General features: G+C 35.3%; 1 protein-coding gene across 1 annotated transcript in view; it reads left to right on the plus strand.

Annotated features, from left to right (window-relative positions):
- The first annotated feature begins 9,526 nt into the window (after positions 1 to 9,526).
- LOC137656325 (ileal sodium/bile acid cotransporter-like) overlaps positions 9,527 to 14,498 on the plus strand; it is a 34,524-nt gene continuing 29,552 nt past the window's right edge. The window contains exon 1 of the mRNA XM_068390498.1: positions 9,527 to 9,805. Coding sequence (XP_068246599.1) covers positions 9,527 to 9,805 — 279 coding nt within the window. The remainder of the gene's footprint in view (positions 9,806 to 14,498) is intronic.

Consider the following 14,498-nt stretch of genomic DNA (forward strand, 5'->3'; position numbering starts at 1 on the left):
ACCGTTCTCTGCAGAGTATTATGGATGCAACCTATTGGAGGAGCAAGTCAGTGTTTGCATCATTCTATCTCAAAGATGTCCAGTCTCTTTACGAGAACTGCTACACCCTGGGACCATTCGTAGCAGCGAGTGCAGTAGTAGGTGAGGGCTCAGCCACTACATTCCCATAATCCCATAACCTTTTTAACCTTTCTCTTGAATGCTTTTATTGTTGTTTTGGGTTGTACGGTGGGCTAAGAAGCCTTCCGTATCCTAGTTGATTTGGCGGGTGGTCAATTCTTTCTTGAGAAGCGCCTAGGTTAGAGGTTGTGATGAGGTCCTTTAGTATGGGTTGCAGCCCTTTATACTTCAGCACCTAAGAGTTGTTCAGCCTCCTAAGAGGACCGCTGCGCTCAGTAAGGAAGACGTACTTATTAAAGGCAGAGTAATGGTTCAAGTCGACTTCCTTACCAGGTACTTATAATTTCATTTGTTATTTTGAATAACTGATAAAATGAAATACGGGATACTTAGCTTCTTGATTAACATGTACACTGGTTTTCACCCACCCCCCTGGGTGTGAATCAGCTACATGATTATCGGGTAAGATTAATATTGAAAAATGTTATTTTCATTAGTAAAATAAATTTTTGAATATACTTACCCGATAATCATGATTTAATTGACCCACCCTTCCTCCCCATAGAGAACCAGTGGACCGAGGGAAAAATTGAAGTGGTGTTGTCAAGAAGTACTGGAGTACCTGACCACAGATGGCGCTGGTGAGTACACCCCCCTCTTGTATAGCGATCGCTGGCGTATCCCGTCCGTAGATTTCTGTCGGGCAACGGAGTTGACAGCTACATGATTATCGGGTAAGTATATTCAAAAATTTATTTTACTAATGAAAATAACATATTAAACAATCTCACCAACCATTCAAGTACAGTCGCACCCCCCTCCTTCAACATCTCAGCTCTCACACCATCCATACCAGATGCTTTTCCTACTCTCGTTTCATCTAGTGCTCTCCTCACTTCATCTATTGTAATCTCTCTCTCATTCTCATCTCCCATCACTGGCACCTCAACACCTGCAACAGCAATTATATCTGCCTCCCTATTATCCTCAACATTCAGTAAACTTTCAAAATATTCCGCTCATCTTTTCCTTGCCTCCTCTCCTTTTAACAACCTTCCATTTCCATCTTTCACTGTCTCTTCAATTCTTGAGCCAGCCTTCCTTACCAGTTAAAATTTTTCTATTTAATTTATTTTAGTGATCTTAATTCAGTTAGTTTATTAATCTTATTAAGTAAAGACTTAAATATTTCCTTGAAATATTTAATAAGTTATATATAATTCATGAATCCCACTTAATTGAAGAATGTTTAATGTAAAAATGTAAGATAATTTGTAAGAAATTTTCTTTGATTTATTTTTCTACAATACTGTAGATGTAAGTTAGAAATTTTTTATTTGACCTAATAATCAGCTTAAGACACCTTTATCTAGGTATTTAACCATTTGAAGCCAATACAGGTAATTAACATACATCTACAAGTACCCCAAAAAATCTTTGTATAGTGTACCCCCAACAACCTGTACCATGTAACCCACTTAATTGGGCACACCATACAAAAGCCCAAATATCATATTTTAGCAATTCAGTTGTATTTCATAAATGACATAAGTTATGAAGTTAATTCAGCCACAAAGTGTATTCAATTTTTTATTATTATTTATTCAATAATAGGATGGTTTGTCCCCCAAATCACATAGAGCACGAAATGAAAAACTATGTCAACCTCCTCCACTAATCTCCTCAACCTCTGGTAGCATCTTCGATTCATCTTTAAGGTAAATACACTTAATAAAACTAGTTTATTTTTTGTATTCTCTTTTATGTATAATTTTTCATGATATTATTTATCTGGTTCGAACCTTATCTTTTATTATTATTTATTCACTAATAGGATGGTTTGTCCCCCAAATCACATAGAGCACGAAATGAAAAACTACGTCAATGTCCTCCACCAATCCCCACAACCTCTGGTAGCATCTTCGACTCATCTTTAAGGTAAATACACTTAATAAAACTAGTTTATTTCTTTACATTCTCTTTTATGTATAATTTTTCATACATTATTTATCAGTTTAGAACCTTATCTTTTATTATTATTTATTCACTAATAGGATGGTTTGCCCCCCACTTCACATAGAGCACGAAATGAAAAACTATGTCAACCTCCTCCACCAATCTCCTCAACCTCTGGTAGCATCCTCGATTCATCTTTAAGGTAAATACACTTAATAAAACTAGTTTATTTCTTTACATTCTCTTTTATGTATAATTTTTCATACATTATTTATCAGTTTAGAACCTTATCTTTTATTATTATTTATTCACTAATAGGATGGTTTGCCCCCCACTTCACATAGAGCACGAAATGAAAAACTATGTCAACCTCCTCCACCAATCTCCTCAACCTCTGGTAGCATCCTCAATTCATCTTTAAGGTAAATACACTTAATAAAACTAGTTTATTTCTTTACATTCTCTTTTATGTATGATTTTATATACATTTTTTCCTATTTAAAACATGTGATAAAAAGTATTGTTAAGTTTTATCAGGGGCTTAGAGAAGGAGTATTAGTATTTCAGATAATTCATTGAGGAAATTCAGTTTGATATGAGTAAATTAGGTTACAGGCTAAGTCACAACATATATACTGTGTGTGTACTGTATATATACAGTACAGTATATATATGTATATATATATATATATATATATATATATATATATATATATATATATATATACATATACATATACAGTATATATATATATATATATATATATATATATATATATATATATATATATATATATATATATATATATATATATATATATAAATTTATACATATATATATATATATATATATATATATATATATATATATATATATATATATACATACATACATACATACATACATACATACATATATACATATATATATATATATATATATATATATATATATATATATATATATATATATATATATATATATCTTATAGTTAATTCCCCCTTGGTTCTCTGATCCCGAGATAGTATGAATTCAATATTAAGAGGTATTCATATCCTATATGAATATGCATATAAACATGTTTAAATGCAAAAAATTATCATATATATATATATATATATATATATATATATATATATATATATATATATATATATATATGATAATCTTTCACATTTAAACATGTTTATACACATATTCATATAAGACATGAATACCTCTTAATATTGAATTCATACTATCTCGGGATCAGAGAACCAAGGGGGAGTTAACTATAAGATAATAGCTTCTGGTTAGCCATGAATTTTAACTCAGACCAAAGAAACTGAGGTTCCATTTAATAACCAACCAGCCACCAGGGTTTATCCCTCAGTTATATCTGGACGCTGATTAGGCGGCAACCCTGGCCTCAGAACCAAACCATTTAACCCAAATTCCTAAACTCAGAAAAATAATTTGTTATTGAGTGATAATCCTTAGTGGTTACCTGTCCAAAGTTGATGTAAGTTTTTTTCCCTGATTGTATAAACAATGATTTAAGGATTGTAGTATTGCCATTACTGTACCCTAATAATGATAATATCCACCTTGTTGATAGCAATACTGATAAGGTCACAAAGATCTTTAATTGATCAAAATTTTTCAAGGCAGAGACTGTTATCATTGAAAGCAATATTTATGGGGCAATAAATTAAAGATAAGATGACTTTTTGCCTTCTGCAATATTGATTCAAGTGAAATTATTTAAAAAACAGATAACAAAATGCATAGATATGGCTCATTTTCATGACTTTGTACTTTATAAGAGATAAAGACAAGTCTATTGTCTTCATCATTATCATTAGATTACACTGTTTCCCGTTTAAAGATTCTTTCAAGATGAGACTGCTGGCCTCACGCTATTTGCCAGCCTGGTTACAATCCACCACAGTCAACTAATGTAACTACCAGCGACATTTAAAAGTCTCTAATGAAAGGCAGAGACAAGGGGCAATGACATTGCCCTAGAGGCTAACTATATACACATATGATCAGCACCCGAGCCACCTCTCCACTTAAGCTAGGACCAGGGAGGGCCAGGCAATGGAAGCTGATGATTCAGCATGTATACCTATAGGCTCCCCCAAACTCCCTATCATTATCTCAAAAGGATGGCAAGATTGCAGGCACTACAAGATACTGTCGAGCTTGAGCAGATCTCGAACCTCAGTCCAGCTGATCACCAGTCAGGGATGTTTCCAATAAGCTACCACATCCCTGGTTGTTTGGCAGTCTCAAGTGTTGTCGGGTGTAAAAGGACAGAGGAAAATGTGGAATGAATAGGCCAGACTATTCGGTGTATGTGTAGGCGAAAGAAAAAGGATACATAACTAGAGAGAGGGATCCAATATTGTACTGTCTGGCCAGTCAAAGGACCCAATAACTTTCTAGTAGTAGTATCTCAATGGGTGGCTGGTGCCTTGGCCAACCTACTACCAGAAATGAGAAAGATAACAAAATCTCGGACATAAACTCAGCAAATAATCAATCCAGCTGGATAATAATAATAATAATAATAATAATAATAATAATAATAATATTATTATTATTATTATTATTATTATTATTATTATCATTCAGCTGGATTGATTATTTGTTGAGTTTATGTCCGAGATTTTGTTATCTTTCTCATTTCTGGTAGTAGGTTGCCCAAGGCACCAGCCACCCATTGAGATACTACTACTAGAGAGTTATTGGGTCCTTTGACTGCCCAGACTGTACTATATTAGATCCCTCTCTCTAGTCATGTATTGTTTTTCTTTTGCCTACATATACACCAAATAATCTGGCCTATTCTATCTACATTCTCCTCTGTCCCCATACACCTGACAGCACTTGAGATTACCAAACAACTCTTCTTCACTTAAGGCATTAACTCCTGCATTGTAATTGGTCATTGGCCTCTTTCCTCTTGGTAAGGATAGAAGAGACTCTTTAGCTATGGTAATCACCTCTTGTGGGGGAAAGGACACTCCAAAATCAAACCATTGTTCTCTAGTCTTGGGAAATGTCATAGCCTCTGTACCATGGCCTTCCACTGTCTGGGGATAGAGTTCTCTGGCTTGAAGGTACACTTGGGGACACTATTCTATCTTATTTCTCTTCCCCTTTTTATGATTTGTTATTGTTTATATATTAAAGATTATTTTAATGTTACTATTCTTAAAATATTTTATTTTGATTATTTGTTATGTCACTTGCAGTTTATTTATTTCCTTGTTTCCTTTCCTCATTGGGGTATTTTTTCCTGTTGGAGCCTTTGGATCTATAGCATCTTGCTTTTCCAACTGGGGTTGTAGCCTAACTGATAATAATAATAATAGTAATAATAATAATAATAATAATAATAATAATAATAATGATTATGATGTTGATGATGATGATGATGATATTTCAGGTTACATAATTTTTATGTATCTTATCTTGATATGAGGCTCATTACTGGATCATTGTCATATTTCCCTTTTAATTTTGAGCCTATAATAGGTTTACCAGATGTCCCATTATTTGTTTATATATTATTATTATTATTATTATTATTATTATTATTATTATTATTATTAGATAAGCTACAAAACTAGTTGGAAAAGCAGGATGCTACAGTATAAGTACAAAGACTCCAGCATGGAAAAGTAGCCCAGTGAGGAAAGGAAATAGGGAAATAAACTCTATATGAGAAGTAATGAATAAAAAATATAAAGTATCTTAAGATCAGTAACAACGTTCAAAACGATCTGTCATATATAAACTATGAAGAGAAACTCATGTCAGCCTGTTCAACATGAAAAATTCGATTCTGATGTTCTACCAATTTAACTGCTTGATTAGGTAGATCATTCCACAATCTGATCACAGCTGGAATAAAACTTCAAGAATATTTTAAATGTAGAGTTTAGGACTTATTCTCATGGAAATCCAGTGTGTTCCACATCATTTTTGTTATTTTTTTATTATTATGGTTGTTATTGATAATGCATTTTTACACTTAATGTATGTACGAACGTTGCACTTGGTGAACGGTTGATGGTAAATATGAGTAAAAGTGAAGTAATAAGAGTAATTGAAAACAAGTAATATGAAGTAATGAATGTAACTATGGATGGTGGATGAATGAAAGGGGTTGATTCGTTTAAATTTAGTAATATAAAGATTGCTAGCAAGATGAGAGGAAAGGCGAGCTACTTAATAATAGAAACAAGAAAGGAAGCAAAATGTGTACAAAAGAATGTTTAAAAATTTAATTTTCTGTAGAATTAAAGTTAGGAATTCAACAGAAAAGGGTTGAGCCAACTCTTCTATGTAGAATTAAGATGAATACAAATGAAAAATAATACGTTGCAGCCATTAAGGTCGAATTTTTGTATAGTACATATGGAGTGAGAAGAATTGTGGTAACCTATTAGAAACGTCCCTACCTGAAGATGATCTGGACTGGGATTTGAATCCTGCTTAGGTTCGATAGATTCTAATAGTGTCTGCAACCTCACCATCTTTGTGAGCTAAGGATGTGGGTTTTGGGGAAGCTTATACGTCTACCTGCTGAGTCATCAGCAGCTATTGCTTGGCCTTCCTTGGTCCTAGCTTGGATGGAGAGGTGGCTTTGGAGCTGATCATATTTTTATATGGTCAGTCTCTAGGTTATTGTCCTGCTAGCTAGGGCATCGTCACTGTCCCATGCTTCTGTCATTCATGAGCAGCCTTTAAAAGAAGTATAAGAGTGCACTCAAACTCAAGATAGGTGTGAATGGTGCAGTGTTTGCAGAAAGATTTGATGCACTATTAAAGAGCCCTCTATGTATGAAATGACTAATTTTTACCAATTAAACACGGTGCTCATCCGCAATTCAACCGTTTATTATTATTATTATTATTATTATTATTATTATTATTATTATTATTATTATTATTATAAGCCAAGCTATAACCCTAGTAGTAAAAGCAAGATTCTATAAACCCAAGGGCTCCAACAAGGAAACTTAGCCCAGTGAGGAAAGGAAACAAGGAAATAGATAAACTACAAGAGAAGTAATATACAAGGATTATTGTAGGAGTGACTATTGGTTTATTTTTCCCTCTAAAACCATTCCCCACTATTAGGAAAAACGGTTTAATGTTGAAACTAAATATGTAAGTTATGCAACCTTTAGGGTAACAGCATCCAGAACGTTAGCGTATATTACATAAGAAATTACGTAAATTGTGAATGAGCCTACGGACAACCCTTATAAAGGTTCAGTTTTTGACGACGTGTGAATCCTTCGAGATTAGCACCCATCTGTGGAATTGTAGCCATCATTTTCAAGGTTGAAAACTGATATAAATTAGGGATCTTAATAGTTCAATGTCTCGCTCACTTTATTAGCTCCTGAGTCTTGTTGTTACCCATTCCCCATAAACTAAATCCTTCGGTATTGCTGCTTTGGGTTATCTTTAACCCCTAGAAGGTTATTCTCTCTCTCTCTCTCTCTCTCTCTCTCTCTCTCTCTCTCTCTCTCTCTCTCTCTCTCTCTCTCTCTCTCTCTCTCTCTCTCTCTCTCATCTGATAGGGTCAAGGTAAACGAAGAGGTAAGGGTAGTGACCTTATCCCTATAGACATAACAAGTAATCCGAGGTATGTACTCTTCTGGTGCCACTCTCTCCAAATAGATAAAAAATGTATAATAAAATAGATAAGTATACATTGAATAAAACTGACAGAGAAAGGTTGTGAACTATTGGATCTAGGAATAGGATGCAAATGGAAATGGGTTGCCTGAAATTAATGCAGTTCTGAGTAAACGGAGCAAAAATTTGTGGAATGTGGAAGACAGAAGAGAGGAAGAGCTAAATGATCCAAGAGTTGAAAGGGCTCATGCAATTCTGAGAGTGCTTGAGGAGTGATTATTGAGAATTTAAGAAGGGCAATTAGAGAGTTGGAGACAGGGAAGATGTCAAGAATGAATGGAATTGTAAGACAGTTGCTGAGTGAACAGTTAATAAGGTAAATGAGTGGCTGACCACGGTGTGTTGGTCATGTCTTTGGAAGAGAAAGATTCCCGAGGAATAAATGCTGTTCATGAATGGCAGTTGCATGAGACAGTGACATTGCCCTATCAAGCAGGACAATGCCCTAGAGACTGACCATATATACATATGATCAGCTCCCAAGCCCCCCTCCCCACCCAAGCTAGGTCCAAGGAGGGCCAGGCAATAGCTGCTGATGACCCAACTGATAAACCTATAAGCTACCCCAACCCCCCCCCCCCCCCATCCTTAGCTCACAAAGGTGGTGAGGTTGCAGCGACCAAAGAAACTAACGAGTTTGAGCGAGACTCGAACCCCAGTCTGGTATTCACCAGCCAGGGACGTTACTGCATTGACCACCACAACCCTAAATGAGGAAAAGTATAATTGCTCGACTGTATAAAGGTAAATGGAGTAAAACAACTTTAAATGATAAGAGCATAAAATTTTCTGGTTTAATAGGGAAGATGTAAGGCAACTAAATGAAACATTAATCAAGGATGTATAATTTGGCTTAAGACTGGACAGAAGGTGTTGGGATCAATTCTTTGTTATGAAACACCCAGATAAGTTTATGCATAAAAGGATAAATGTGGCTATGCATGGGCCTAAAGAAAACTAATTAAGTAATTGATAGAAAGGTAATGAAGTTTGTTGATAAAGTATAATACAGAAAATAAGTAGAGGATAATTAATAACCTTGTGATAGTAGTGAACTTTTATGTAAGAATGTGGAAAGAGGAGAGTGACTAGCTGTGGTAAAAGTTAGCATGAGAACCAAGTTTTTATCTTTCCATTGCTGTTTAATGTATTTGTGAATGGAGTGATGCAATGAGTTAGTAAAAGTTTAGTAAATGTATAAGTATAAAATGAAAAATTAAATAAAGCTGCAGGAAAGTCAAAGATAACTATAGAAAGGATTAAGGCATTGGGGAATCTAGGCAAAGAGTGGGTTCACACAGTATTGAAAAAAGATCTGGGATGTACAGTAGATGAAATACCAAGGGTCTGAGAAAATAGTTGGATGATTGAAGTGTATAAAGAAAGGGGAGACATGTTAAATTGTGGGAACTGCAGAGGAATAAAGCTTTTGGACCTTGTATTGAAGAGACTAGAAAGAATAGTAGAGGGAAGGTTGAGAGAACTGCTAAACATACATGAGGTACAGTTTGGGTTTATAAAAGGAAAGAACACATTGGAGGCTATCTTTATAATAAGACAACTCCAAGAGAAGTATCTAAATGGGAACGGGAAAGTTTACATTTGTTTTATGGATCTTGAAAAGATGTATGGCACAGTACCAAGAGGTTAGTCTATGGGCGTTTGGGAAAGAGAGGAGTACTGGAGAAGTTGGTAAGGTTAGTGAGAATATGATGTATGAGGGGACAAGAACACCAACGACAAAGTATGTGGAGACAGGCATTTCCTGTGAAGGTTGGTTTCCATCAGGGATCAGCTCTGAGTCCATTCCTGTTCCTTGTCATTATTGACACTTTGACATATGAATTAAGCATCCGTGAAGAATTGTGGGAACTGATATTTGCTGATGATTTAATCATTATAACAAACTCAGAAGAAGAACTGCAAGAGATGTTATTAGCATGGAAAAGATCCCTAGAAAGGAAAGGATTGAAGGTGAACATTGGAAAGACAGAAATAGTGATTGATCGTAGAGAAAGACATGAAGTAAACATTTAAGAGGAAGATGGTACAGTGCTAAAACGGAAAAATTAGTTTACTTAGGATCAATAATAACAGAGGAGGGAGGTACTGGAAAAGCAGTGAGATAGTGAGTGGCAAAGAATGGCAAAATGAAGAGAAGTAACTGGAGTTATTTTAATCAAGAAAATTCCATTAAGACTTAAAATTTACATTTGTGATACAGTTAAGGCCCATACTATTGTATGGGACAGAAACTTGTGCCCTTCGGAAGGAAGAGAAATGACTGTTCGAAAGAACCAAGATGAGGATGGGGAGAGGCATTGCTGGAATATCACTGCTGGAACGGAAGGAAAGGCAATATATAAGAAGAATGTGTGGTATATGTAATGTAAAGGAGAAGGCTAGGGAAGCTCCTGTGATATACTATGGCACTATAATTAGAAGAGAGGAGGTATAACCAATCAAGAGAGCTAAAAACATGCCAGGGTTGTTGTGGCCTGATTGGTAACGTCTCTGTCTGGTGTTTGCCAAACGGGAGTTCGAGTCCCACTCAGACTCGTTAGTGCCTTTAGTGTCTGCAACCTTACCATCCTTGTGAGCTAAGGTTGGGGGTTTAGGGGGAGCCTATAGGTCTATCTGTTGAATTATCAGCAGCCATTACCTGGCCCTCCCTGGTCCTAGCTTGGTTGGAGGGGGGCCTTTGGCACTGATCATATAGTATAAGAAAAGTAATATGAGAGAATGAATAAACATGGAGAGTGGAATTTTTAATTTCTACTGATGATGCACAAGCTGAGGGTAGTTCAAAGAAACTGCAGAGACTAGGGAAAAACTGAAATAATTTGCATGAAGAGAAATTTGAGAGTAAATGTTAGGTAAAGATTATTCTGGTAAATAGAAACAAGGAAGGTGGATTAGTGGTGAAAGAGAAGCAGTTGATTCTTATAGATATTAACTATAAGATAAGAGAGGAGTAAAAATATATGTGGAGCGTGAAATGTAGCTTGTTGTGTGAAAGTTATTTTGTAAAGACTTTTGTTTTCAGAAGTGATTGTTTAGTCATCTCTTCTCTATGGAAGTGAAGTGAAAATGTTCAATATAAATGTAAAATAAACAGGTTGGAGCTGCCGAGATGAAATCCTAGTGTTGTATAAGCATCGGGAAAGTAATTGGATGAAAGGGATCAGTGTGTATCGAGATGGTTTGAACATGAAGAAAGAATGGTGAACAGAATTGAATATGAATAAGGGTTAAAAGTAAGTAGGAAAGAAACATTTGAAATTATTAGATTCATTTCATATGGCTGAGAGAGTGTGCCAGTGTACACAATACAACTGAGACGCCGTTTTGTGTAGGTGTACGAGACAGCTAATATCTAGAAAGTTCTTTGCATAAGGAGTTCATCCACAATTCAGTAATTGAAAATATGTATGTGGCATGAGTGTTGCATTTGCAGTTTTTTGTTAGTGTAAATCTTTGTTAGGGGTAAGGGCTTAATGAGGTGGTTCCATATAGGTCTATCCTTCTGTTTTATTTTGACGTGGCAACAAACTCCCTCGTTTAGACCTATCACAGTTAACAAACTTCCATTCTTTTGCAGCATATATAAAATATAAATACATTGGAGTTTACCAACACGTTACTAGACTTTGCTCTGCCTTGTCGTAGAATAAAATCCAGGCATTTAAATTAAATAACTATTATACAATAGTTAAAAATGATGCATGTAACGCATGAAATGAACGCAACTATATAGCCAGTTTTTAGTTAATCTCAGTTACGCAATGGATATCTTTCGGTGATAAAAAGCAAATATACAGTTGATATTTATCAAGTTGGTATTTTACATATTAAATAACTATGTTGATTATCTACATTATATCATCAACTCGACGATAAAACTCCCGAGGATACTCTCGTCCGGTGACGTCACTGAAAAGGGTTAGTCTCCCGAGGTAAACGAAAGTTTGGGTATCAGGTAGAAGACTCTCCAGTTGTCTTTCATCTTGCAAGGGGTGTAAGAAGCCACCAACGGCTCTTGGTCTGAACGAATCATAAAAAGAGAAGGAAAAAGATTGTGAGTATTAGGTAGCCTTTACAACGTTTATAACAGACATTAGATATTTAAAAATGTATATGAATTTTTTCAATTGATAAAAATCTTCACCAAAAATCATAATTTGGAGACTAAAACTGCGGTAGAAACTAAGACATAAAATTTCGATCTTTAATAAGAAAGAATTTATACAGAGTGATTCAATATGATTAATCTTGGTTTAGATATTTATATATAATAGAATATGTTTATATGGTATAAGTCCAAAATGCAGAGGTTTACCTGTTGTTACATGGGAAAGGACGTGCAAGTAGGCTACACACACACACACACACACACATACACACACACACATATATATATATATATATATATATATATATATATATATATATATATATATATATATATATATATATAGATATAGATGTGTGTGTGTGTTTGTGTATTCCCTGTTGGAGGCCTTGGACTTATAGCATCCAGCTTTTCCAAGTTTTGTAGCTTAGCAAGTGATATATATATATATATATATATATATATATATATATATATATATATATATATATATATATATATATATATATATATATATATATATATATATATATATATATATGTGTGTGTGTGTGTGTGTGTGTGTGTGTGCGCAATTGGCCTTGATATCCAAGAATAGCAATAGTCCATACAAAATAAGGGTAAATGACAGACTCTATGGTTGGGTCAATGAGTTGCTGATGACCATTTTCTGTGCGTGTTTAAAAGCAACGAATTCATACGTTATTACTACACCAGGGACTCAGCTATGATTCGACAGCGAAGGAATGAATGTGCCAGTAACTTGTGTCGTTCTTTTTTTATTATTTCCTTCATACTATTTCATGAATAAGGGATTATCTTTTGTCTATTAATTCCCTCTTGGTATTTTTTTAGATTCGTGTCAGAATATGAGAGTAGAATGCGCTTTTCGACTTCTTTTTTTTTTCTTTTTAAATTCCCGGTGAGATTAACAGTTTAATTTGGTCCACTTTTATAAAAGAACGATTCTTCATACCTCTTAATATTCCAATCAAATTGTTACTATTCGACACCAATTCTTCATCACCATCATCATCTTCTCCTCCTACGCCAATTGGCGCAAAGGGCCTCGGTTAGATTTCGCCCGTCGTCTCTATCTTAAACTTTTAATTCAATACTTCTCCATTCATCATCTCCCACTTCGCGCTTCATAGTCCTCAGCCATGTAGGCCTTGATCTTCTAACTCTTCTAGTGCCTTGTGGAGCCCAGTTGAACGTTTGGTGAACTAATCTCTCTAGAGGAGTGCGAAGAGCATCCCCAAACCATCTCTTTCTACCCCTCATCATGATCTCATCCACATATGGCACTCGAGTAATCTCTCGTATAGTTTCATTTCTAATCTTGTCCTGCCATTTAACTCCCAATATCCTTCGGAGGACTTAGTTCTCCGATCTACTAAATCTATCATTTGAATGAATTATCGGACTGCAGAGTAGCCCTCCCATTGTTGCCTATGTGGTATTTCAGAAGGTAGGTAATATCCGATATTATAGCATACAGCCATGAATTATTTTTTATTGAAATGTAAGTACAGTATTCATTGTTAACGTTGCTTTTTAAGTGATCATGGAGGTGTAAAGGTATGAAACAGCAGATGCCATATGTAACACAGGCTTTTCAGATGCCATATGTAACACAGGCTTTGCAGATGCCATATGTAACACAGGCTTTGGTTTACATTTTATATTGACAACCAGCAGGAGGTGGAGTAAAATTGTTTGTTAAAGATGTATTTAGGAGCTCCATTTGCTTCCTTTTATATGGGCAGGTCACGTGGACAGGTCACGTTTTTTGATGGATTTGGGCAGTAGGCCTACACATGTTCGATGGTTAGGCTCTGGGACGCTGGTCACGCGGTAGCCCTCACCCTCCACCTGGGTAGGCTACATATGGCGGTAGACCTCACACTATAGTAGCACCCCTAATTGTTCTTGGAAATATGACAGAATGAAACTTTAGACGGGTGCTGTCATTATAGAATGATAAAACCATTGCTTGACCTTTGATGGTAGGTAGCATTATTATCAGAGTTGACCCTGAACCCATAGTCTCTCTCTCTTTCTCTCTCTCTCTCTCTTTCTCTCTCTCTCTCTCTCTCTCTCTCTCTCTCTCTCTCTCTCTCTCTCTCTCTCTCTCAAATTATACATCCATTGAAAAGCTCACATCTACATGTAATATGTTTTCAATATAAGAATTATTATCTAAAGAATGATTACGAGAGAGAGAGAGAGAGAGAGAGAGAGAGAGAGAGAGGAGAGAGAGAGAGAGAGAGAGAGAGAGAGAGAGAGAGAGAGAGAGGTTATGGAGGCGTGTTTGCAGAATGACTATTGCATTTCTGTCTTTCCTTTGACGTCATCAATTGTTTGAATACCGAGTTCGCCTGACACAAAGGCGCATGCGTCCTGGAAGGCCAGGAACTCTTTAAAGAAAAAGAATAATGAGAAGAAGAGAAAGATGAAAAGGGAGGACATTAAAAGTCGAATTAGGAGAGAAAGTATATACTGTGTGGGGAATTAACACGGATGTGAATAAGGAATTAATTTCAGAATTGAATTTTATATAAATAGGATAACTAAATAGAAAGA

This window comes from Palaemon carinicauda, chromosome 17 (genome assembly GCF_036898095.1).
Source record: "Palaemon carinicauda isolate YSFRI2023 chromosome 17, ASM3689809v2, whole genome shotgun sequence".
Classification (NCBI taxonomy): Eukaryota; Metazoa; Arthropoda; class Malacostraca; order Decapoda; family Palaemonidae; genus Palaemon; species Palaemon carinicauda.